General features: G+C 41.8%; 1 protein-coding gene across 1 annotated transcript in view; it reads left to right on the top strand.

The window, feature by feature from the left end:
• The window catches only part of SMARCA1 (SNF2 related chromatin remodeling ATPase 1), a 264681-nt gene that overhangs the window by 80197 nt on the left and 161592 nt on the right, over positions 1-22892 (top strand). The window contains exon 11 of the mRNA XM_077478748.1: positions 3638-3864. Coding sequence (XP_077334874.1) covers positions 3638-3864 — 227 coding nt within the window. The remainder of the gene's footprint in view (positions 1-3637; positions 3865-22892) is intronic.

The raw sequence follows: 22892 nt of genomic DNA, 5'->3' as shown, positions 1-22892 counted from the left end.
ATGCGCGTCGCTGGTAGGCGCGATTGACGACGGCCATGCGCAATCGCGGGCACGAGAGCCAGCATGGGGATTTGTGTGTCCCTGTTTTTTTTTTACTAAGTAGGAACAACGATATGTCTCCTCCCCCAGTCAGTCCTATCCCCATACAGTTAGAACACACCTAGGGAACATACATTTAACCCATTGATCACCCCCTAGTGCTAACCCATTCCCAATCAGTGACATTTACACAGTAATCCGTGCATTTTTATAACTCTGATCACTGTATAAATGTCAGTGATCCCAAAAATGTGACAAAAGTGTCCGATCTGTCCGCCACAATGTCGCAGTACTGCTAAAAATCGCATCTCACCGTCATTACTAGTAAAAAAAAAGAATAATAATAAAAATGCCATAAATGGTTCCCAAGTTGCATGTTTTGAGTTACAGAGGAGGTCTAGGGCTAAAATTATTGCTGTAATGATCGCAGCAATATCTCATGTGGGGTTTGAACACAGTTTTCATATGCGCTACTCACGTATGAGTTTGCTTCTGCACGCGAGCTTGGCGTGACGGGCGCATATAAAATGTTTTTGTTTTCCCTTATTTATTTTACCTTTTTATTTTTTATTTTTACACTGTTCTTTAAAAAAAAAAAATCTGTCACTTTTATTACTATTACAAGGAATGTAAACATCCCTTGTAATAGAAAAAAGCATGACAGGAGCTCTTAAATATGAGATCTGGGTTCAAAAAAGGCCTCATATCTCATACTTACACTAAAATACAATACAAAATAAATAATTTAATGTCTTTTGAAAAAAAAAAGTGCCTTTAAGAGCTATGGGCGGAAGTGACGTTTCGACGTCGCTTCTGCTCTGCAATGATATGGAGACGGGTGGGGCCCATCTTCTCCTCATGCTCCGGTAAGCACCAGAGCACGGTGGGAAGGGAGGGCCCTTTCCCGCCACCGATAAAAGTGATCTTGCGGCAAATCTGCTTAATATTAAGGCCATTCTTCCATATATGCTGGACCCATACCAGTTTGCATACCATCCAAACCGTTCCACAGACGATGCAGTATCCTCTACCCTCCACCTGGCCCTTACCCACCTATAACAGAAAGACTCTTATGTTAGAATGCTGTTCATTGGCTTTAGCTCAGCATTTTATACAATAATTCTTCAGCAACTTATCACTAAATTGAACTCGCTGGGCCTCAACCTGCCCCTCTGTAATTGGACAATATAGCAAGTATAGGCGCACGACTCTGAATCAGTACTGTAAAATCTTCCAATACATTTAGCTAGAAGTCTCTAATGGTAACAGTCCAAGTTCAAATAATATGTAAATTAGTCTGATCTGAACTAAACTCCAAAGTTATACAAACCAGGCAGCCGTCAGTTGGAAATGAAACCATGTTCCATAGAACTGCAAAAACAGACAAGTAGAGAGGCGCCTCTGGGTGCAGTAGTTAAATAAAAGATTTTAATAAGCAACAAATTGTGCCGGCGGCATTTCCATCATAGGGAAGTATACGATCCAGTGCACAGCGCGATTAGATGGCCACAGCCCATTCCGGGGAAAACGTCTACCTAAACTTATATGCAATGCCTGCTATTATTCTGCTAAATGTGAGTGCACAATTTGTTGCTTATTAAAATCTTTTATTTAACTTCTGCACCCAGAGGCGCCTCTCTACTTGTCCCTCTGTAATTGGATCCTTGATTTTTTAACCGGAAGACCTCAGTCAGTTAGTTGTCGGCTGCAGCACCTCGAGCACTACCACACTGAGCATGGGTGCCCCACAGAGATGTGTGCTCAGACCGCTTCTCTTCACATTGCTGACCCATGACTGCTACTGCTAAGTTCAGCTCCAACCATATTATCACGTTTTCAGATGACTCAACTGTGGTAGGTCTCATGAGCAACAATGATGAAACACTCTACAGAGAGGAAGTGGCACAACTGGTTAAATGGAATAGCACAAACAACCTGTCCCTTAATGTAAGCAAAACAAAGGAGGTTGTCACTCACCAAGAAGGCGCAACAGCGTCTATATTTTCTCCGCTGCCTTAAAAAAAGCCAGTCTCCCTTCATCCTTACTACATTGAGAGCGTGCTGACCAGCTACATCATTGTCTGGTATGGGAACTGCAGTTCTGACTGCAAGACACTGCAGCATCTAGTGAAGACAGCTTAAAGCGGTAGTAAACCCGCACATTTTTTTTTATTTTTTTTAAACCTGCAAAGCAAAAGGCATAATGAGCTAGTATGCACCGCATACTAGCTCATTATGAAATACTTACCTTCGAACGAGGCCCCGACATCTGGCCCGATCCACGCCGAGGGAGCTGACATGCTCCCTCGGCGTTTCTTCCGGGTATCGCGGCTCCGGCGCTGTGAGTGGCCGGAGCCGCGATATCGTCACTCCCGCGCATGCGTGCAGGAGATTTCATTCCGGCCGGTCGGCCACTGCCGGATTTTCAGGCTGAGAATCCCCTTGTGCGCATGCGCCGCTGCAGTCAGCGGCGCATACCGAGGGGAATATCTCCTAAACCGTACAGGTTTAGGAGATATTTTTTTTACCTACAGGTAAGCCTTATTATAGGCTTTCCTGTAGGTAAAAGTTAAAAAATTTAGTTTACAACCACTTTAAAAGATTATTGGTGTCCCTCTCCCCTCCATCCTGGACATTTTCTTTACACAATGCTCCAGTAAAGCTACCAGTATCTTGAAGGATCCTACCCATCCCTTTCCACAGTCTCTTCCAGCTCTTTCCATCAGGTAGAAGGTACCGGAGTATCAAAACCCCCAGGCTGTGAGAGCCCTCAACTCCAATCCCCTTTGAAACCTTTTTTACAACCTATATATTGTAACCAGGAACGTCTCACTTATCCCCTCCTTTTTACTCTTGAATATGCACTAGACACTTTTATAAACACTTGCTGCTACAAAGACTCTTAGAAATACACAATATATGTACAGTTACATAGTTCCTAGATGTGTACAGGTTTATAATTTTTTATTTTAAGTTTTTTGCTGTTTTCTATTTTTGTATATTTATAATTATGTTTAATTAGTATGTAGCACCGTGGTCCTGTGAGATATATAACATTTCGTTCTGTCCTCACGTGTAGCAGAATGACAATAAAGCTTGACTTGGCTTGATGAGATCAATGAGTTAAAAAAATATTCCCACAATCAAATTAATTAAAACTCCCACCTTAAATCTACCGCTGCCTGCTTCACTTTCTGTGATCTCTTTCTTCAATCCCTCTCCTTCCTCTCTATGTTGTGTAAGGAAGGGGGCTCTCAAATGTAAATTCAGGCAGTGATTAGTCTTCACAGCAATCACAAGGCACAGAGCCCACTTTGATTGGCTGTGTGCATTTTGGCTGTGATCTGCACTGTCTAATTACAGTTCGGTCACAGGCATTGAAAGGGTGCACTGGCCACTCAAACTTGTTTTGTACAGAAAATGCACTATTATGTTTTTTTACTATGCATTAGCAGTAATGTGGATAAAGAAGGTTAAAACAATTGTGTGTTGTGTTGTTGTGTGTTAAGTCTGTTTTTCCTCATTGACATTTACATCATTAGCCTTTGATTGATTATTATCTCCACATAGCACTAATTTGTACCATTTTTATTTTTAGGTACACCAAAATTTTAATGAAAGATATCGACATCCTGAATTCTGCTGGTAAAATGGACAAAATGCGTCTATTAAATATACTAATGCAGTTACGCAAGTGTTGCAACCATCCATACCTGTTTGATGGGGCAGAGCCTGGCCCACCCTATACAACTGATAGTCATCTTGTCTACAACAGTGGAAAAATGGCAGCTTTGGATAAATTGCTTTCCAAACTGAAGGAGCAAGGTATATACAGTATCTGGTAAAGTTTGTTGTTATTTCTTAACCTCTTTTCATATGGCAGCAAAGACAAGACTTTAACAACTTAAAAATACTCATAATTCATAAGTTGTCATTATAACCCTGGTAGCATAGTGCAATGACTGCTGTTTGGTATTTTTATCTCAGTGCAAGTGTATGGACATTTTAACCACTTGCCAATTGCTGCATGATGGCTACAGCACAGCTGGCTAGTTCTGGGAGGGTGTCTATTGACATCCTCCCATGCACCTGCTTCACAGTGCTCATCAGTGCCCTACATTGCCACTGCAGTGCTCATCAGTGCCCTACATTGCCCATCAGTGAGTGCTTATCAGTGCCCTAGAGTGCCATCAGTGAATGCTCATTAATGCCACTAAAATGCTCATTAGTGCCACTACAGTGTCCTATTAGTGCTCATCAAGTGCCCAATAGTGCTCAAGTGCCCAATAGTGCACATCAGTGCCTATCGGTGAGTGCTCATCCTATCAGTGAATCCTCATCAGCGCTTGTCAGTGCCGTAAAAAATGTACACATTTACAAAAACTTTTTGAAAAAATGTTCAAAAGACTCATTATGCTTGGGTGTTTCCAATGTTCTGGTGTTCCAGGGCCTTCAATGATGTAATAGGTAGTCAAAAAAATTGATGTGTAATTTTTTTCCCTAGAACAACTGACAATGCTCCCTGCATGTTGGGCCTCTCTGTGTGGCCAGGCTGTGTAAAAGTCTCACACATGTGGTATCGTCATACTCAGAAGATGCAGAATGTGTTTTGGGATGTAGTTGCAAGTATGAATAATGCCCGGCGGACTCTGCTTTGCTCAGCGGGGGATCAATCCGCTGATCCCCGCTGAGCAGGCGAATGACAGGTTTGGCTCCTCTTACTATGTAGAGCGTCCTATCGGTTCGGCCTGAAAAACTGACAGATGGACCTGATCGGAAAGCCCATCTGAAAGGGGCCTAAGTGTCTTTGGAAATGAGATAGGCTGTCAGTACATCAGGTGTGATCAATTTTCAATGATTGGCACCATAGTTTGTAGACTCTTTAACCTTCACAAAGACAAAATAATATACAATGATTTTGGTTATTTTTACAAAAGGAATATAGCAGTATAACTTTTGCCCAAAATGTATGAAGAAAAATTACTACCGTATTTATCGGCGTATAACAAGCCTCCCAAGTTTAGGAGGGAATTTTAAGGGAAAAAATGTTTAGGAGGGAAGTTTAAGGAAAACAAAAACTTACATTTAAATGCCCATCAGTGCAGCCTTATCATTGTCCATCTGCAGCATTGTCCATCATTGCAGAATGATCACTGTCCATCTGCAGCCTTGCCCAGTCTAATTGCAGCCTTGATCGTTTTTAAAACCTTGCTTTGTCCATCATTGCAGAATGATCAGTGTCACTGCAGCCTTGCCCAGTCTGATTGCAGCCTTGCTCAGTGTCATTTCAGCCTTGCAGCCTTGATCATTTTTAAAACCTTGCTCAGTGTCATTTCAGCCTTGCAGCCTTGCTCGTTTTTAAAATTAGCGCCGCCGAGATACACAGAGCCGGATGTCTTGTGTATCTCAGCTCCTCTATGCTCCATTCGGCTCCACTCGCAGTCCCGCTCAGTCCCACCCAGTCCCACCCCTTGGCCTGGCTCCTATGATGGACATAACAGAGGTCCAATGGCGGGACTGGGCGGGACTGCGAGCGGAGCCGAATGGAGCCAAATGCAGCTGAGTACACAGTGCACTCGGCTATGTTGTATCTCGGCGGCGCTCACTCCTGTCACCCTCAGTCAGCAGGGATCGGTGTATAACGTGCACCCACGATTTACCCCTGATTTTAAGGGGAAATAAGTGCATGGTATACGCTGATAAATACAGTCATTTTCTAAATTTTATAATAGAAACTAAGAAAAATGAATTTTTTTACAACATTGTCGGTCTTTTTTTATTTATAGCGCACAAAATAAAAAACCTAGTGGTGAGTAAAAACCACCAAAAAAAAGCTCTGTTTGTGTGAACCAAAAGACAATTTCATTTGGGTACAGTGTTGCATGACTGATTACTTGTCATCCAAAGTGTGAGAGCACTGCAAGCTGAAAATTGTCCTGGTTAGGAAAGGGGTATAAGTGCCCAGTGGGCAAGTAGTTAAACCCATAGTTAGCCACTGAAAATAAGAGTGTCTCAGATAAAGCAGAGACAAGCAGATAAAGCAGAGTATACATGTTTAGTTTTTTGTTTTTTTTGTTCAACCAGTGGGTTAAAAAAAAAAAAACCTGACAGATCCCTGCATCAACACGAACGATGTGGATGCAGTGATCTTTCCCACTGAGCTTCGGTATTCTGACAGAATACTGTACACAGATCAGCACTGCAGCCATTGGCTGAAAGTGCTGACTGAATACTGGTTTTCCAGCAGGACCATTCGAGAGGACCTAATCTTTGTAATGGCTTCTGTTGAACAGACCGCTGCACACATAGACTGAAATTCGACAAGTTCATCTTCAGTCTGTGCATACCCTGCTTAAGATGAGACAGTGCCAGTGTAGTTTCAGAAGTGATTATCCTGTAATCCATGTTTCCACGGTTCCTATTATCCAGGTGAAATTTAGGCATTGTGTTAATTTCTCTTTGAGCACTATCCACTGCATCTGTGACTTAATCTCGGAGACTATAACCCCTGGCAACAAGTATGGAAAATATAAAATATTCATTCAATTGTTTAATTGCGTAAAAATAATAATTACAGACATGCCTCAAAACTATTTTAATTTAACATTGCAACCTTCTGGCTTTAAGAAACAGTTAAAAGAATATAAAACAGTTGCAACTGTTTTTGCAGATCAAGCAGAGGAAAAAAAAATAGAATCACTTAATTTTGAGGAAAATGTTATGGAATCACCATGTACTTTGCAGTTCTAAAACAAACCTCTACATCAGATTACATCCTGAAAATGTCATCATCACCAAATATCCTTTCAATAGATGTAATAAAAAAAATTTACAAAATTTCAATATACCGTATATACTCGAGTATAAGCCGAGATTTTCAGCCTCTTTTTTTAGGCTGAAAGTGCCCCCTCGGCTTATACTCGAGCCACCGCCGTCTGTCTACCCGATCAGTGTGTCGAGCAGACAGACGGCGGCCATTCAACTATTCAAAAGCCGCGCCTCCCTGTCTGTGATAGGCGGAACACTCAATTTCCCAGCAGTCAGTGGTCCGCCTATCACGGACATCCGCTCATCCTCATACTACGGACGAGGATGAGAGGATGTCCGTGATAGGCGGAACACAGGCTCGGGACACAGGCTCGGGACACAGGCTCGGGACTCAGGCTCGGGACACAGGTAGGCTGGACACACAAGGCTGCACACACAAGGCTGCACACACAAGGCTGGACACACAGGGATGGACGGACACACAGGGATGGACGGACACACAGGGCTGGACACACAGGGATGGACGGACACACAGGGATGGACGGACACACAGGGATGGACACACAGGGATGGACAGGCATGTCTCACCCTCGGCTTATACACGAGTCAATAAGTTTTCCCATTTTTTTTGTGGTAAATTAGGGGCCTCGGCTTATATTCGGATCGACCTATACTCGAGTATATACGGTAAACATGTGCAGTTATGAACCACTTCAGCCCCAGAAGATTTTCCTGCTTAATGACTGGGACATTTTTTGCGAAACGGCACGGCGTCACTTTAACTGACAATTGCGTGGTCCTGCAGCGTTGTCTCCAAACAAAATTGTCCTTTTTTCCCACAAATAGAAATTTCTTTTGGCGGTATTTGATCACCTCTGTGGTTTTTATTTATTGTGCTAAAAAAGAATAACAATTTTGAAAAAAAAAACAATATTGTTCACTTTTTGCTATAATAAATATACCCAAAAATGTTTTTAAAAAACAAATTTCTTTATAATTTTTCTGACGTTTTTATTCCTTTTTTTTTTACTAGTAATGGCGGTGATCTGTGATTTTTAGGGGTACTGCGACATTGTGGTGGACAGACTGGACACTTTTGACACCTTTTTGGGATCATTGACATTTATATAGCTATCAGTGCTAAAAAAAAATGCACTGATTAGTGTGTAAATGTAACGGGAGGGAAGGATTTAACACTAGGGGGGGGGGGGGGGGGCGATAAAGGGGTTAAATGTCTTCCCCTCGTGAGGTGAGTGCTTTTTGGGGGGATGGGACTGACTGGGTGAGGAGACATTGCTGTTTGTAATTACTACAAACAGCCAGATCTGTCTCTTCTCTCCTGTCAGAACAAGGATTTGTGTGTTTACACATCCCCATTCTGGCTTTCGTGCCCGCAATCGTGGGTGTCCAGTGGCAGTCACGACTGCTGGCCACACTCATCGGGTTCCCCACCGTGCAGCGGGAACACGCGCCTGCTATGGCTCTTAAATGAGGGGCGATGTACCCACAAGGCGATTCACGGGTACGTGCCACTTTGCCGACGTATATTGAAGTGAGCCGATTGGCAAGTGCTTAAAGATTTTTTATTGGTATAGAAAAATAAAGTATCCATCACAATAAAAAAATAACAGCGGCACTAGGGGTGCCGAGACACAACAAACACAGTAACAACCCTTATTTACAGAGTAACAAAGTATAGAGCAAAGTCGCTCAGCAACAAATTAGTATGACATCAGTAATACCCAAGTAAAATTTCTCACTTCCAATAATCAGTTGTTGACCACGAAGATTCCGTTCATGTTTACACGAGCAGACACTTAGCAGTTGTGGATTGGAGGAAGCCAAATTACAGAGGTATAAGGGTACCCCGGAGGGTGCTGAAACAAAAGGTGATGAATAGAGGGAGGGGAGAGAAGAGCAGAGGGGGGGGAGAAAAAGAGAAAAAAAAAAGGGTAATGGGATGCGCGAGTGCAACAGTATGAATAACAGGAGGGTCTCAATCCCCAGAGCAACCCTCTACGAGGGACTTTCCTTTGTCCGAATAAACTGAACATGTTCCAAAATGCCCATGTTTGCGTATATCTTTCTCTTCTCTTTTTGAGCGGTAAGTACCAAGTCTTCCGGGGTATTGATACTCCTAACCCTATTAAGCCACATGGCAATGGAGGTAGGATTGGGATCTTTCCAATGCAAAGTGACACAAGCCTTGGCGGCTTCAATCAAGTGATGAAGGACAGATTTTTTGTATGTCCGAAGTGGTAATTGTGAGCAATGGAGCAGGAAGAAGGCAGGATCCTGTGGAATAGGAAGGTCTTTAAATAGTTGGGAAATCTTCTGTACCTCTGACCAATACTATTGGATCTTTGAACAACACCAGAAGATATGAAGAAAGGTCACCCTCTCGTCACCACATCTCCAGCATCGATCTGAGGCCTCTGGATAGAATTTACCCAAAGCTGATGGGGTAAGGTACCAGCAAATCAGTAATTTTATAGTTGGATTCCTGTGTGCACATACAGATCTCCCCCCGTACCTTTACCTGACATAAAGCCATATATCATCAATAATTGTGGAAATTTGCATGTTTTCTTCAGGCAATCGTCTTCATACATTTCATTGGAATGGCTCCATCAAAAGCCTAGTGCAGATTCGTAATTCATCATTGAACATCACTTTTATCCAGTCTTCCACAGTCCATTATTGCTTTTCTGTAGCCCACTGTAACCTTGTTTCTTTTCTGTTAATTCATGATGGTTTTTCGTTTGGCTTTTCTGTATGTAAATCCCATTTTCTCTAGGCGATGTCTTATAGTTTGGTCACAGACATTGACTACAGATTCTGACCATTTGTTCCTCATTTGTTTTGTTGTTCATTTTCTGTTTTCTAACTTGACACTTTGATGTCCTCCTTGGTCCTTGGCTTCCCTTTAACAACCTTCCCATTTAATTTGTACTAACAAAAACCATAATTAACATCTAAACAGAAAAAAACAAGGTTACTGACTAAAGAAAAGCAATCATGGACTGGATGACTGAATGAAAGTGATATTCAGTGATGAATTACGAATCTGCATTGGGCAGGGTGATGATTTGGAACTTTTGTTTGGTGCAATTCCAATACATGCAAATTTCCACAATCATTGATGATATGGGGTTGCATGTCAGGTAAAGGTACAGGGGAGATGACAGTCATTCAATCTTCAATAAATGCACAAGTTTATATTGAGATTTTGGACACTTATTCCATCAATTAGAAGGATGTTTGGTGATGATGACATCATTTTTCAGGATGTAATCTGCTGCAGATATTTGTTTTGGAACTGCAAAGTACATGGTGATTCCATAATATTTTCCTCAGAATTTAGTAATTCCATATTTTTCCTCTGCTTGATCTGCAAAAAATGTTGCAACTGGCTACAGATTTCTTTATTTTTTTAACTGTTTCTTAAAGCCAGAAGGTTGGAATGTTAAATGAAAATAGTTTTGAGGCATGTCTGTAATTCGTTTTCTTTTATTATTTATTATTTTTTTCTGCAATTAAACAATTGAATAAACTTTTTCCAAGAGCCGTGAGTCCATAATTTTTGCCAGGAGTTATAGTAAGGTAACTAAGAGCCAGGCTTTTGCTATCGTCTATTTTGTGGCTGTCAGGGCATGTGAACTGATTTTTAGAAATAGGGTTTAGAAGTGAGTTTCTTATTTAGAAGTGCTTTGTGGGGTTGCATGGGTATGGTTTTCTGCAAAAGTGTGTTTAACCACTTTCAGACCGGTCCATTTTGCTGGCTTAAGACCAGACCACTTTTTGCGATTCGGCACTGTGTCACTTTAACTGACAATTGCGCGGTCGTGCGACGTGGCTTCCAAACAAAATTGACGCTCTTTTTTTCCCCACAAATAGAGCTTTCTTTTGGTGGTATTTGATCACACTTGCGTTTTTTTTTTTTTTTTTTTGCGCTATAAAGAAAAATAGAGTGACAATTTTGAAAAAAACGCATTATTTTTTACTTTTTGTTATAATAAATATCCCCCAAAAATATATAAAAAAACTGTTTTTTCCCTCAGTTTAGGCCGATACGTATTCTTCTACATATTTTTGGTAAATTATTGATTATTGATTGCGCAAAAGTTATAGCGTTTACAAAATAGGGGATAGTTTTATGGCATTTTTATTAATATTTTTTTTTTTACTAGTAATGGCGGTGATCAGCGATTTTTATTGTGACTGCGACATTATGTGGACAATCACATGGAGCAGAGATCAGTGTCACTTGTTGCTAGGCAGAACGGGGAGATATTGTTTACAACGGTATCTCCCCGTTTAGCCTCCCCGTGAGACGATCGCAGGTATCCCCGCAGCGATCGAGTCCGCGAGACCCGCGTCCGGACTCACGGGGTCCCAAACCAGCATGTGAGCGCGCCACCGGTGGCGCGCACACGATGGCAGGGCGGCATATAGAAATGGACATACCTGTACGCCAATATGCCTGCCCGTGCCATTCTGCCGACCTACATCAGCATGCGCCGGTCGGGAAGTGGTTAAGATTTGTGTACTCGAGTCCTTCATCTGTGAGCCACTGGGCAGGACCACCAAACATAGAAAAATGTCCCCATGTCCAAGCAGCCATTAAAGCAAGTCAATGATGCATTACCTTATAATGGTCTAGACTGGTAGGCACAGTGTACCACAATGTAGTTAGTTTCAATTGCTATTACATTATGTGAACTGGATTTAGTGGTACGCCAAATATGGTTTAAGTTTTCCCTTTCTGGGGCATATTGAGATCATTCTACCATTTGTTGACACACAAGAGAAGCGAGGGTGAGTACTTGCAAATAAGGGTTTTGTACAAAAGGGAAATCAATCCTGGGGAGTGTAGATCATTTTAAAACTTTGATTCAAATGGGGTAAAGAGGGGCTATTCCCCTCACGGCCTTGCAAAAGATAAAATGTAATTTTTAACTTGGAGATCGTGAAATATTTCCGAGCTGAATAAATAATACGATTTTTGTAGGTCAACAAAAGATTTTTTTTTTTTTATATTTTATATTCACACCACGTCATTACATCAATAATGTATAACCAACAAAACATCCAAATAAATTGCATGCGACATATCTAACCATGACGCCAAAGCAGGATACACATAACAGCATCAGAATATAAATTCATTCTATATCCTGAGAAATGAACTACTAGGGGCCAGTTCACACCATAGAAATACAGCCCGGATTCATTCCAGATGCTTTTCTGGATGCACATTTTTGATGCGTTTTTGGTGTGTTTTTGATGCAGTCAAGTGCTTTTTCCCCCCTCTTTTTTCTTAACCTTAATTAAGGACACGTACGTTCCAGTGTGTTTTTGGTGTGTTTTTAATGCGTTTTACAGTGTTCCAGTCCAGTGCAGGAAAAATGCAGCATCTTCTACTTTTTTTTTCTGGAACTGCAAGCACTGGTGTTGACTATGCCATTGAAAACCATATAACCTACTCTCCATGTGTTTTTGATGCAGAAAAGAAAACGCACTGGACTGCATGTGGTGTGAACTGGCCCTTAACGCCTACACCATTTTCCATGTACATAGTAATAAGAGATTAAAGGAATACAAATAAAAGAAGTTGGGAGAGATTAGTGGGAAAGGGAGGGGGAGGGGAGGGGATATAAAATAAAATGTAAATCCTGGGATCCTGGAATGGTGATGATTAACATCAACCAAGCTAGCAAGCATATTTTAGCTATCCGGTGGCTATGAATCAAACATAGTTATCCCCTCTTCAGACAGGACAAACGTATTCCACAGCCTCCAAAGCTTGGAGTATTTTTCGTGTTTATGCTACGCTGAAAGTATTCGATCGTTCATATTATTTGTTTCTTCTACTTTGTGAAGCCAGCAACTGATAGTTGGAGGCCATGTATTTTTCCATTTGAGGGGGATACAAGACTTAGCGACATTTAACAAGTGGCATATAATCAACTTTTATAAATTTCCGCTGGCATGGAAAAAACATGTAGCAAGAAAAAGGCTGGATCATCAGGAATCTCGTAATCGGTGCGTTTGAACAGTTTTCCAAACCTCTTTCCAGAAGTGTGCTATCTTAGAAGATGACCTTCCTCCTCCTGGCACCTCCAACACCGGTCGTCAAAGTTAGGGTAGGACTTATGTAACATCTGTGGGGTATGATACCACCTTGTCTGAATTTTAAAATTGGTTTCCTGTATCTTTGTACAGATGGACGATTTTAACAAGAATCTAATAGTATTTTATTGTTGGCCTTGTGTGAAAGTGTGGTTCAGCTCCGCTTCCAACTTCCTCATACAAGGTAACTGTGGCTATTCCGGAGGGGTGATCGATAGGTTATACAGTATCTTGAAAAAAAATATTCATACCCCTTGAAATTTTCCGCACTTTGTCATGTTACAACCAAAAACGTAAATGTATTTTGTTGGGATTTTATGTGATAGACCAACACAAAGTGGCACATAACTGTGAAGTGGAAAATTATAAATATTTTTTAAATTTTTTTTACAAATAAATATGTGAAAAGTGTGGCGTATATATTTGTATTCATCCCCCTTTACTCTGATACCCTTAACTAAAATCTAGTGGAACCAATTGCCTTGAGAAGTCACCTAATTAGTAAAAAGAGTCCACCTGTGTGAAAACACCTGTGTGGGAACAGTTGAACAATTTTAGGTGGGCTACTGGTGTAAGTTTGTTTCCCTCTCTGAAGAAGATATGGTTTTTATGAAGAATCGTATTTCCGCAGCCTAGAAACTAATAATGAGTCTTGTTTGTTAGCTTTAAGATAGAAAGTATGCTTCATGCATCTGTTAGCTTTACTTGGCTCAGTGAATGAGCAGTAGGTTGAGGTTTCTCTAAAAATAAATTTTAACAAAGCATGCTACATCTAGCTTTTTAATTGACCTTACACTTACACTGTCAGTGGGAATGAAATTGTGCGAGTTCAGCTGATTTTATTCCCACATGTCAGTCTCGACTTCGGGGGCGATCTCAGAGACACCTGTGCGGGTTTCTGCCAAAGTTGCCAAAAGTAGTACAGAAACTATTTTTGGGAATCGGTGCAGCGCCACAAATGCAGACTTGGTGGACCCTTATTATTTGTTTCTTTAAAACAGTAGATATTAAAATATATTTTTTTCATTTTGGACAGAATAGGGGAGGGCTATAACCACTGACAGTTTTTATCTGTGTCCCATTGGGAGAATTTTATTTCAGTTCCAGTCCTATAGCCAAAGAAGGAAGTGAGAGTAAATCCCTCAAAATGAAGGAATCCCATGTTGTCATCAGAGTCCTCAGAGCTTGTGTCCCCAATGGAAGATTTCCCCTTTCTTTTACTTTCTGTGATAAACAGACAAATAGAGAGTGTGAATCTCTTTAATAGGGACACAGAACAATAAAAATTTGACAGTTGTTTAAATCCCTCTCCACTCTGTCCTAAAAACAGTTTTCCAATCACATAGCTGGAGCGCGTGAACCGGAACAAAGACAGGGGGAACATGTCAGCCTTCTCAGCGGTGACATTACAGCGCTGGATGGCTTTGTTCCAAGGTGAGCATTTGATAATGTGCTAGTATGAGATGCATACTAGGACATTATACCATTGCCTTGCAGGTTTTTTTTTTTTGCAACATCTGTGTTTTACAACCACTTGAATACATTTTTGCCAAAATGTGTTGTGCTACATGTCTTTGGTTAAAAAAAGAAAATCCCAATAAGTGTATATTATTATTATACAGGATTTATATAGCGCTTAACAAAATAAAGGCAGACATTAGAGTTACATTACAATTTGGCACAAGAGGAATCAGAAGGCCCTGCTCATTAGAGCTTACAATCTAAAAAGGGAAGATAAATTGATACAAAAGGTAATAGCTGTGGGTGATGCGCTGATGGAGGAAGTAAAACAGTGTATTCGTTAGAAGCAGGATAGGCTTCTTTGAAGAGGAGGGTTTTCAGGGATCGTCTAAAGATGGATAGATTAGAATAAATCAGTGACGCGTGAGGAGACTAATGGGGCGAGCCGAGGGGCAGAGAGATAGATTTGGATGTCATCAGCATATAAATGGTAGTGGAAGCCATGAAAGGCTGTCAGCTGACCCAGGGAGGACATGTAGATCGAGAATAGTAGAGGTTCAAGGACAGAACCTTGGTGGGGACCCCAACGGTAAGAGAGGTTGGAGAGGAGGAAGTGGAGTGAAGTGACACTGAAGGTGCGATGAGATAGGTAAGATTCAAACCAACAGAGAGCGCAGCCATGGAGACCAAGCAAATTTAGTTTTTTGAGGAGGAGGGTGTGGTCAACTGTATCAAGGGCAATGGAAAGGACCAAGAGTAAGAGTACGGAATAAGGACCATTGGTTTTGGCTGTTAGTAAGTTGTTTGTGAGTTTTAGGAGGGTAGTTTCTTTTTTTTTTTTTGCCACCTCAGTTCACGAGTTTACTAAGGTGGCAAAAAAAAAGGAGGGTAGTTTCTGTGGAGTGCTGTGGGCGTAATCCAGACTGAAGGGGATCAAGAAGGTTATTCTCAATGATCTGGTCACTCAGTCGGTTGTAAACTAAATGTTCAAGGAATTTGGAGGCAAAAGGGAGTAAAGAGATGGGCCTAAGGTTGTTAAGATTAGTGGGATCTAGTGAGGCCTTTTTTGGTATGGGAGTGACTAGCGCATGTTTTGGAGGGTTGGGGAAGATGCCAGTAGAGTGTGAGAGGTTGAAGATATGAGTTAAAGAGTGTAGGATAGAGCCAGATCTTGACCATAGTATTTGAGAAGGAACAGGGTCCAGGGGGCAGGAGTTCAGGTGAGCATTAGAAAAACATTTAGTGACTTCCTCTATAGTAGTTGTGTTAAAAGAGGGAAGTATTAATTGTGCAGGAGGACAAGGAGTGTAAAGTGAGGGAGATATCTGTAGAGTGGAGATCTCAAGACAAATTGTCTCAATCTTATTTTTGAAGTGATTAGAAATCTCCTGAGCAGTCAGTAAATTAGTGGGCGGAGGTAGTGGAGGACGAAGTAGAGTGGTAAAGGTAGAAAAGAGTTGATGGGGGCTGCGTGAGAGGACGTTAATGAAAGTGATAAAATAGGTCTGTTCGGCAGTGTGGAGGCAGGAATGTTATTTTTATAGGGCAGATTTATATTGGCTGAAATCTTGCTGTGACTTATGCCCTGTACACATGGTCGGACACTTTTTCCGACGGATATTGGCCCAAACTTGTCTTGAATACACATGATCGCACAAAGTTGTCGGAAAATATGATCGTTCTGAACACCGTGACGTAGAACACGTACAACAGGACTATAAAGAGGGCAGTAGCCAATAGCTTTCATCTCGTAATTTTTGCTAAGCATGCGTGCCACTTTGTCCGTGGGAATTGTCTACACACGATTGGAATTTAAACGATTGGATTTTGTTGTCGGAAAAATTTAAGATCCAGCTCTCAAACTTTGTGTGTCGGAAATTCCGACTGAAAAAGTAAGATGGAGCCCACACACAATCGGATTTTCCGACAACACGCTCCGATCACACATTTTCCGTCGGAAAGTCTGACCGTGTGTACAGGTGTCAGGCTAGGTGCAGATAACAAGTAACAGTTCAGGTGTGCTGATTATACAAAGAGTTCAAAGCACATACCATGAGCAGGTCTAAGCAGAGCAGGTCAGCTGGGACTTGTAGTACACCGCTGCAGACGAAGGTAGATGATTGCTGGACCTTGTAGTTCACTGCTGTAGGTGAGGATAGATGATTGCTGGACCTTGTAGTTCACTGCTGTAGATGAGGATAGATGATTGCTGGACCTTGTGGTTCACTGCTGCAGATGAGGGTCCTAGTAGAATCAGGAAAAGCGTAGGTCACCTAGAGCCCAGGTGACAGGTGCACACCGTAGGGTTGGGGATGCACCGCAAGGCTGTGGACCCTACGGCTGACAGCTGCAGACGGGGGACAGATCCCACTGGGGTAAGAGCGTAAGATTCCCCGGGGCGCGGAGTCTAAGAGCCAGCTGGTGTTCACCAGAGCTTCGAGTGGTGAAGATGGTCTTGGCTGCAACTGGCTCCAGGTCGCGACCCCCAGGGTCCCCCAGCTCACACCCACAGTAGGTAACAGGAGGATAGGGATGGTGAGGGACAAAGCCAAGGTCGGGGCCACAAGCAGAACAGAATAGTCGGGTACACGCCAATAGGTCAGGGTCACAGGCAAGCAGGGATGGTCAGAACACGCCAAGGTTGGTAACGGAAATCAGAAGCAGAGCACACGACAGGAAACAGGAAGCTAATACACAAAGGTTGATCAGCAGGATAGGCTAGCAGTGCAAAGGTTAATATAGTGTAGTCTGATAGGGGCTAGGGTGGAGCCATTCCAGAGGAAGGAAATAAAAGCAGTCAGGTGAAGCTCGGCTGGTCTCTAGAAATGAACACATGCAGACAGGTAAGGAGAACAACTCTAATGCATAACCATGACAGTGAGCTATCATCGTCAGGGGAGGAGTAATGGTGGGCAGGCTTTATGCAGCCTGACTCCTCCTATAAACACAGTCCGCCTTACACTTGTACTCTGAGTCTTCTTATAGATTGTTTTAGAAAAGGAAGGAGAAATGGAGAATTGACCTGGGGTGTGCCGTAGTCACCTGGCCAGTATGCCTAAAAGGGGGCAAAAATAAAGACTGTAGGATGAAACTATCAAAAGATTTGTTGAAAACTGAATGCAACATTTAATCAGTCAAATGTAGAAAAGTTTGTGACATCTCAACCAGTGGATCCAGGATATAGCTGGAGAAGCATGACAAATTTTCACCTACCTAATTTTTTAAATCATATGAACAGTGACCCCTTGGCAAGAAGCAGCGGAAGCTGCTCCTATTCTGAAATTATTTGCCAGAATATGCTTTGGGTTCCAAACCCAGATTTGACATTAGGGTGCGGCAATGTTTCATAAATTGAGAGCGGGGAGCACTAGGGAAAGGCAACAGTGAACTATCCCTGGGCTTGTCTGCTGTTACCATCGTGAGTTGGTCTAAGACAAAGACCAGGCACCATGCATTACTGGTCTTTAAAAATCTGATGTCAGTACCGACTCCCGTCTGCTGTGTCTTGCAAGCTTACAGATGCAACCGGAAGTGGTCGGGGGTACCTGACTAGCTGATTGACCATGAGAATGTGGGAAACCATAAAAGGCCAGATACATGTCTGCCTTGAGCACCAAGCTAGGTAGCAACATGAAAGGAGACCTGGTGAGTATATCGGACATGCCCCAAAATATATGTCCTGTGATGGGAAGTCTGCTAACCACAGTAGGAGGGCTACTCCTTTGAATTTCTTTAAGGATAGCCTTGATAGGATGTGCTGAAAAAATGCATGGCCTATTGGGGTCCTGCAAAGACAAAAAAATGCTATATACCCGCCAAATATGTTCTGATAGTGCCGTGGGCCAGTTTAACCTGAAAGGCAGTAAAAGCCAGTAGATACTGAATGCTGTAGCCATCAACCCTAGGATACCATGACTGGAAAGCCCGGAAAACATTCCAGGCTTTGACATAAGCCTTTCTTGTGTTCACAGACAATGATTTGTAGATCAAGGCTGCCGTGTCGGCCCAGTGGGTATCTAGTTCATCATTAGTTGCACAAGCGTCTGCTTCTGGGACCTGCCGGAAAAACAGTGGGTAGTTAAAACGGGACAGAGCATCTGCCGCGTTGTTCTCTGCAAAGCTGATGTCTCCGTAAACCCTGGAATAGCCAAAACCTTGTCCGGCCAAGGCCCAGTCAGCCAGTGTATGTCAAAAATAGCCGCATAGCCTTTTGTGGCTGCTGCATCTGTTGAGACTTGAGGGGAAAACTCAGACTCTGCAGGGATAAACATGGTGACACCATTCCAATGTTGGAGGAACTCATCCCACATGTGTAAATTGGATAGAGCTGAAGGATCTAGTTTAACACGAGAATCAGAGTGTGAACTGACTGTAACAAAGCCAATAACCTAGAAATGAAAGACCTCCCCTGGGGAATGATCCTCATCGCAAAATTCTGCATACCCAGCAGAGACTGTAATTCAACCCTGAAACAGACTTGGGAGATTGTAAACGCATGTATACGGTCTCTGATCCTTACTAGCTTATCTGTAGGAAGACTGGCCTGCATGGACTGGGTATCAAGTGTGATTTCCAGGAACGTAAGTGTAGTAACTGGGTCTTCCATCTTCTTAACTGGCAGTAGAATATCGAGTGCTGAGAAAACTCACATCAGTTTCTGTAGATCGGCGGGGGCCTGTTTACAACTCTTCGATAAGGAGAAAATCGTCTAAATAGTGGATAAAGTCTTGACAATTTTCTCTATGTGTGAGGATCCAGCTGAGTGCTTGTGTGAAAGAATGAAACAGCCAAGGGCTACTTTTGGAGTCAAAGGTAAGTTTGGTGGCAAAATAATAAAACCCCAAAAATGGGAAAGACTCCCCCAAAATGAGGTTTTTAGGCAGCTAGAAATTAAATCAATGGTGTATAGAAAATTCTATATTTTATTAATATAAAAGGACTTAACATAATAGTTAAAAGATGAGCTCCAGTAGGAAAATGATTATAAAAAGGTACGGATATACACTTGCAGACAAAAAATTTTCATATCAACATTTTAACGAAATGTCAACAATATGAAAAGTAGCACCGACACGTTTCAACCCACACAACGGGGATCTTCTTCAGAGGGACAATCTGCTGAGAAAAATATATCATAAATATATGTATCAACTATTATTTACACACAGTATATACAATTAATAATATCATGTAGTGTGAACATATACTATAGTTACCCAGTGGTGTATATCCAACAGAAAAAGGGATGTTCCTACATGGAGATCCTTTTAAAAGAGACTTTTTTCTCCCCATAAGAGGTCCCAAGACACTCCACAAATGCCACGATCAAAGAGGGGCAGCAATCCAAAGGTATGGCTCACGAGAGGTCACACTAGTAAGGCACCCCCAAATAATAAAACCCCTTCCACTTAATTCCCTGCCACTGTCAGAGTGGCGGCAGAATCAAAAGAAGTTTAAAAGGGTCCACTATGTCAGCTTTGGACAGCCAAGCGCCCTTGCCCATCCTGATGATACATTGTATCGCCCGATCTACTGATGCATACTTAAGTGACAACTCCTCTGATGGAATCAAAGAGTTAAGGCTAGGTACATGTGAACAATGAGGGGCTGACAAGTCGTAAATTAAACGTAATTTATTAGAAAACTTCCCTTTGACAAGACCCAGGGGGTTGACCCTCCAAACCTAGAAGGGTGGTGTTGAAAAAGGACCAATAACAAAGCCCTTCTTGAGTTCAGACTGAAGCAACAAATCCACCGTCCCCACATCTGTGGCTGATGACCTCAGATTCCGACACTCAAAAGTGCCTAGTGGCAAAGGAAAAAAAACAGCGTGGAACCCCCGTGAAACCTACCAAATATTTGCTCAACAAGGATGACGGATGGGTGGCTAAATAAACCTGTAAAAAAAGGCACGTTAATGCGGCTTAGTCACATGGTCTTCTTCTATCTCAATGAACAGGCCGACTTAGGGTGAGCCTTGAAACAACCGGTACAAATATGTTAAAGAGGACATTGGCTATAGTTGCATGTACCAAGGTTGAAATTTTTTTTTTTTTTAGGTTTTATTCACCCGGCCCGTTTCAGAGTATCTATGTTTCCCTCTTCAGGGGTGTTTATCAGGAGGTCAATCATACATCTATAATGTAGTAATAACAAAAAGTCAAATACAGAGTATGAAAAAGTGTACAGTGAGCAACATTATTTATAGCATGTATATTACAATAACAATGAATATTGTGTAGACTCACATATTTTGTGGCGATATCGTAGGCGAAACATTCCAATAAGGCTATTTAAAAACAAAGAGTATGTATGGAAGTGTGTCTTCAAGAAACTGCCTGTTGGGGTAGCTGGTCTTCACAGCATATTTGAGTATTCCATCAAGTGAAAATTGAGTGCAGCCAGGGTAGCATGAGAGGCTTCGGACAGCTGACAACATTGAAGTCAAGGGAGGGCGTAGCCCTATGAGTAAAAGTAATAAATGGTAATAGGGGACATATTAAATGGTAAGATTCAGCTAGCTTACATTGACTTTTTTACATTTATTTTTTGCTGAAAGTGTTTTTATAACATGTACAAGCAAGATGTATACAGAGAGATTGTATTGAAAAGGTATATATGAAAATAATAATATACATATGTATGTTACCTGAGCTCAATGAGAACAAGTAAATGTTAAAAGGTTGATATAGAACACTATATAGTTGGTGTCCCTGAAATATAATATATGTATGACAGAGTCACTTCTGTGTGTGTGTGTGTGTGTGTGTGTGTGTGTGTGTATATATATATATATATATATATATATATATATATATATATATATATACGTATTTCAGTTTCATTTTATGAAATCATAATTATTCTTCATAAACCAGCCTCTCCTTGTTTCACTATAATTAATGCAACCATGTAGTACAGGGGTGCCCAATCAGTGGCCCGGGGGCCACATGTGGCCCACGTAGCCCTCTGATGTGTCCCGTGACCTCCTGCTCAGGGATAGAATAGAAAGAAGACTGTTATTAAAGGTCAGTTTATTACTAAAATCACAGTGTATATATGGGCATATCTTTTCTGCAGTGGTTATTGGGCTGCTTTAAAACTGATCCGCAAGTGCAGAGCAGTTTACCTGCACTGAGCCATAGACTTCTATTGTTACCTGCGAGTTTGGTGAGCTTTCTGAAAGTGCACGAAACCTTCAGAATATAATAGAAGTCTATTGCAAACTGCAGGAAAGCCAAAGGTACACTGCGTTGCAAACGTGGTGCGGGTAAACCGCAGCGCATCAGTGTGAAAGCAGCCTTGGACTCCTTTCACGCTGTCAGTCTGACAGTCCAACCAATTGGACCCTCCATTCACCTCTAAGTAGTGGCAGACATAAACTAACTTGAGTTCTTCCTCCAAAAAGGTCCGCTAAAAAGTATCGGGGGCTGCGTCCGTGTCCGCTCTGCATCCACTCATTGTGGCCCTTCGACTGGTTACCAAGTCGCTTAAGTGGCCCTCGCTCTTCAAAAGGTTGGGCACCCCTGATGTAGGATATAATGGGGCAGGTTCAAGGTGACTTGTAAAATGTAATTGACGTCTAGAACCACAAACGTTGTTAGACCATATATGTAATGTAAATCACTCTATCTCTATATACGTATATGTGAGTAGATTACTAAGCGATGAATACACACTATGATTGAGCCTGTAAAAAAATGAAGCATATCAAACAATTTATAATATCCTCAGTAGGAGGCAAAGGTTGGCAGCCAAGACAAAAAGAGTGGGGGCTTGTGCACATGTGTATGTATAATGCTTCAAAACATTAGCAGTGGAGATAAATGGTACAGTATCGGTAAAACAACATCAATCAGAGATAAATTCATCACCAGTGAATATAAAGGGGAAGCTTGTAAAGATTCATGTAAATATAAAGGTACATACATGTGCGATACCTGTAATTTTTGCAAATACATGTACACTGAAAGAAACCCCATTCTCCCTAACGGCTAAACATTTAGTTAAAGACATTTCGCTAATTGCAAGACCTTTGGGGTCATTTATATGCTACGCTGCAATTGCAGCTGTTTTTATATTTGTTAGACCAAATTGGAATTTTGGAAACATGCTTGCAGGCACATAAAAAGCATGCAAACTAGTAACCCTGAACTGCCCCTGGGCCGACACACCAAAATAGTACATGGAGGTAGTTTTCCTTAAGTCAAGTTCCTCATATTGGACCGTATCCACCCCAGCCCCAGAGCAGGGGATTTGGACAAGACCCTCCTCCAAATGGAGCTGCGATGGATACACAATCTAAATGCTACCCTACCACCCCGGCCTCAACAAGGCTGTGTGTTTTAAGTCCTTTATGGAAGGTTTCTCTTCCGGAGGTATGGAGAAATAAAACAAAATAAAAGACAAAATATATTTAATACACTCTCTGATGACCTCTGTGAATAGACAGCTTATGAACCCTAATTAGTGGCTCTCTGCAGTTTCTCTTT

Source organism: Lithobates pipiens, unplaced genomic scaffold (assembly GCF_037356315.1).
Source record: "Lithobates pipiens isolate NorthernLeopardFrog02 unplaced genomic scaffold, aLitPip1_a1.2 Scaffold_1, whole genome shotgun sequence".
Lineage (NCBI taxonomy): Eukaryota > Metazoa > Chordata > Amphibia > Anura > Ranidae > Lithobates > Lithobates pipiens.
Note: the sequence above shows the minus strand (reverse complement) of the source record. Positions and strands in the feature narration are given on the sequence as shown.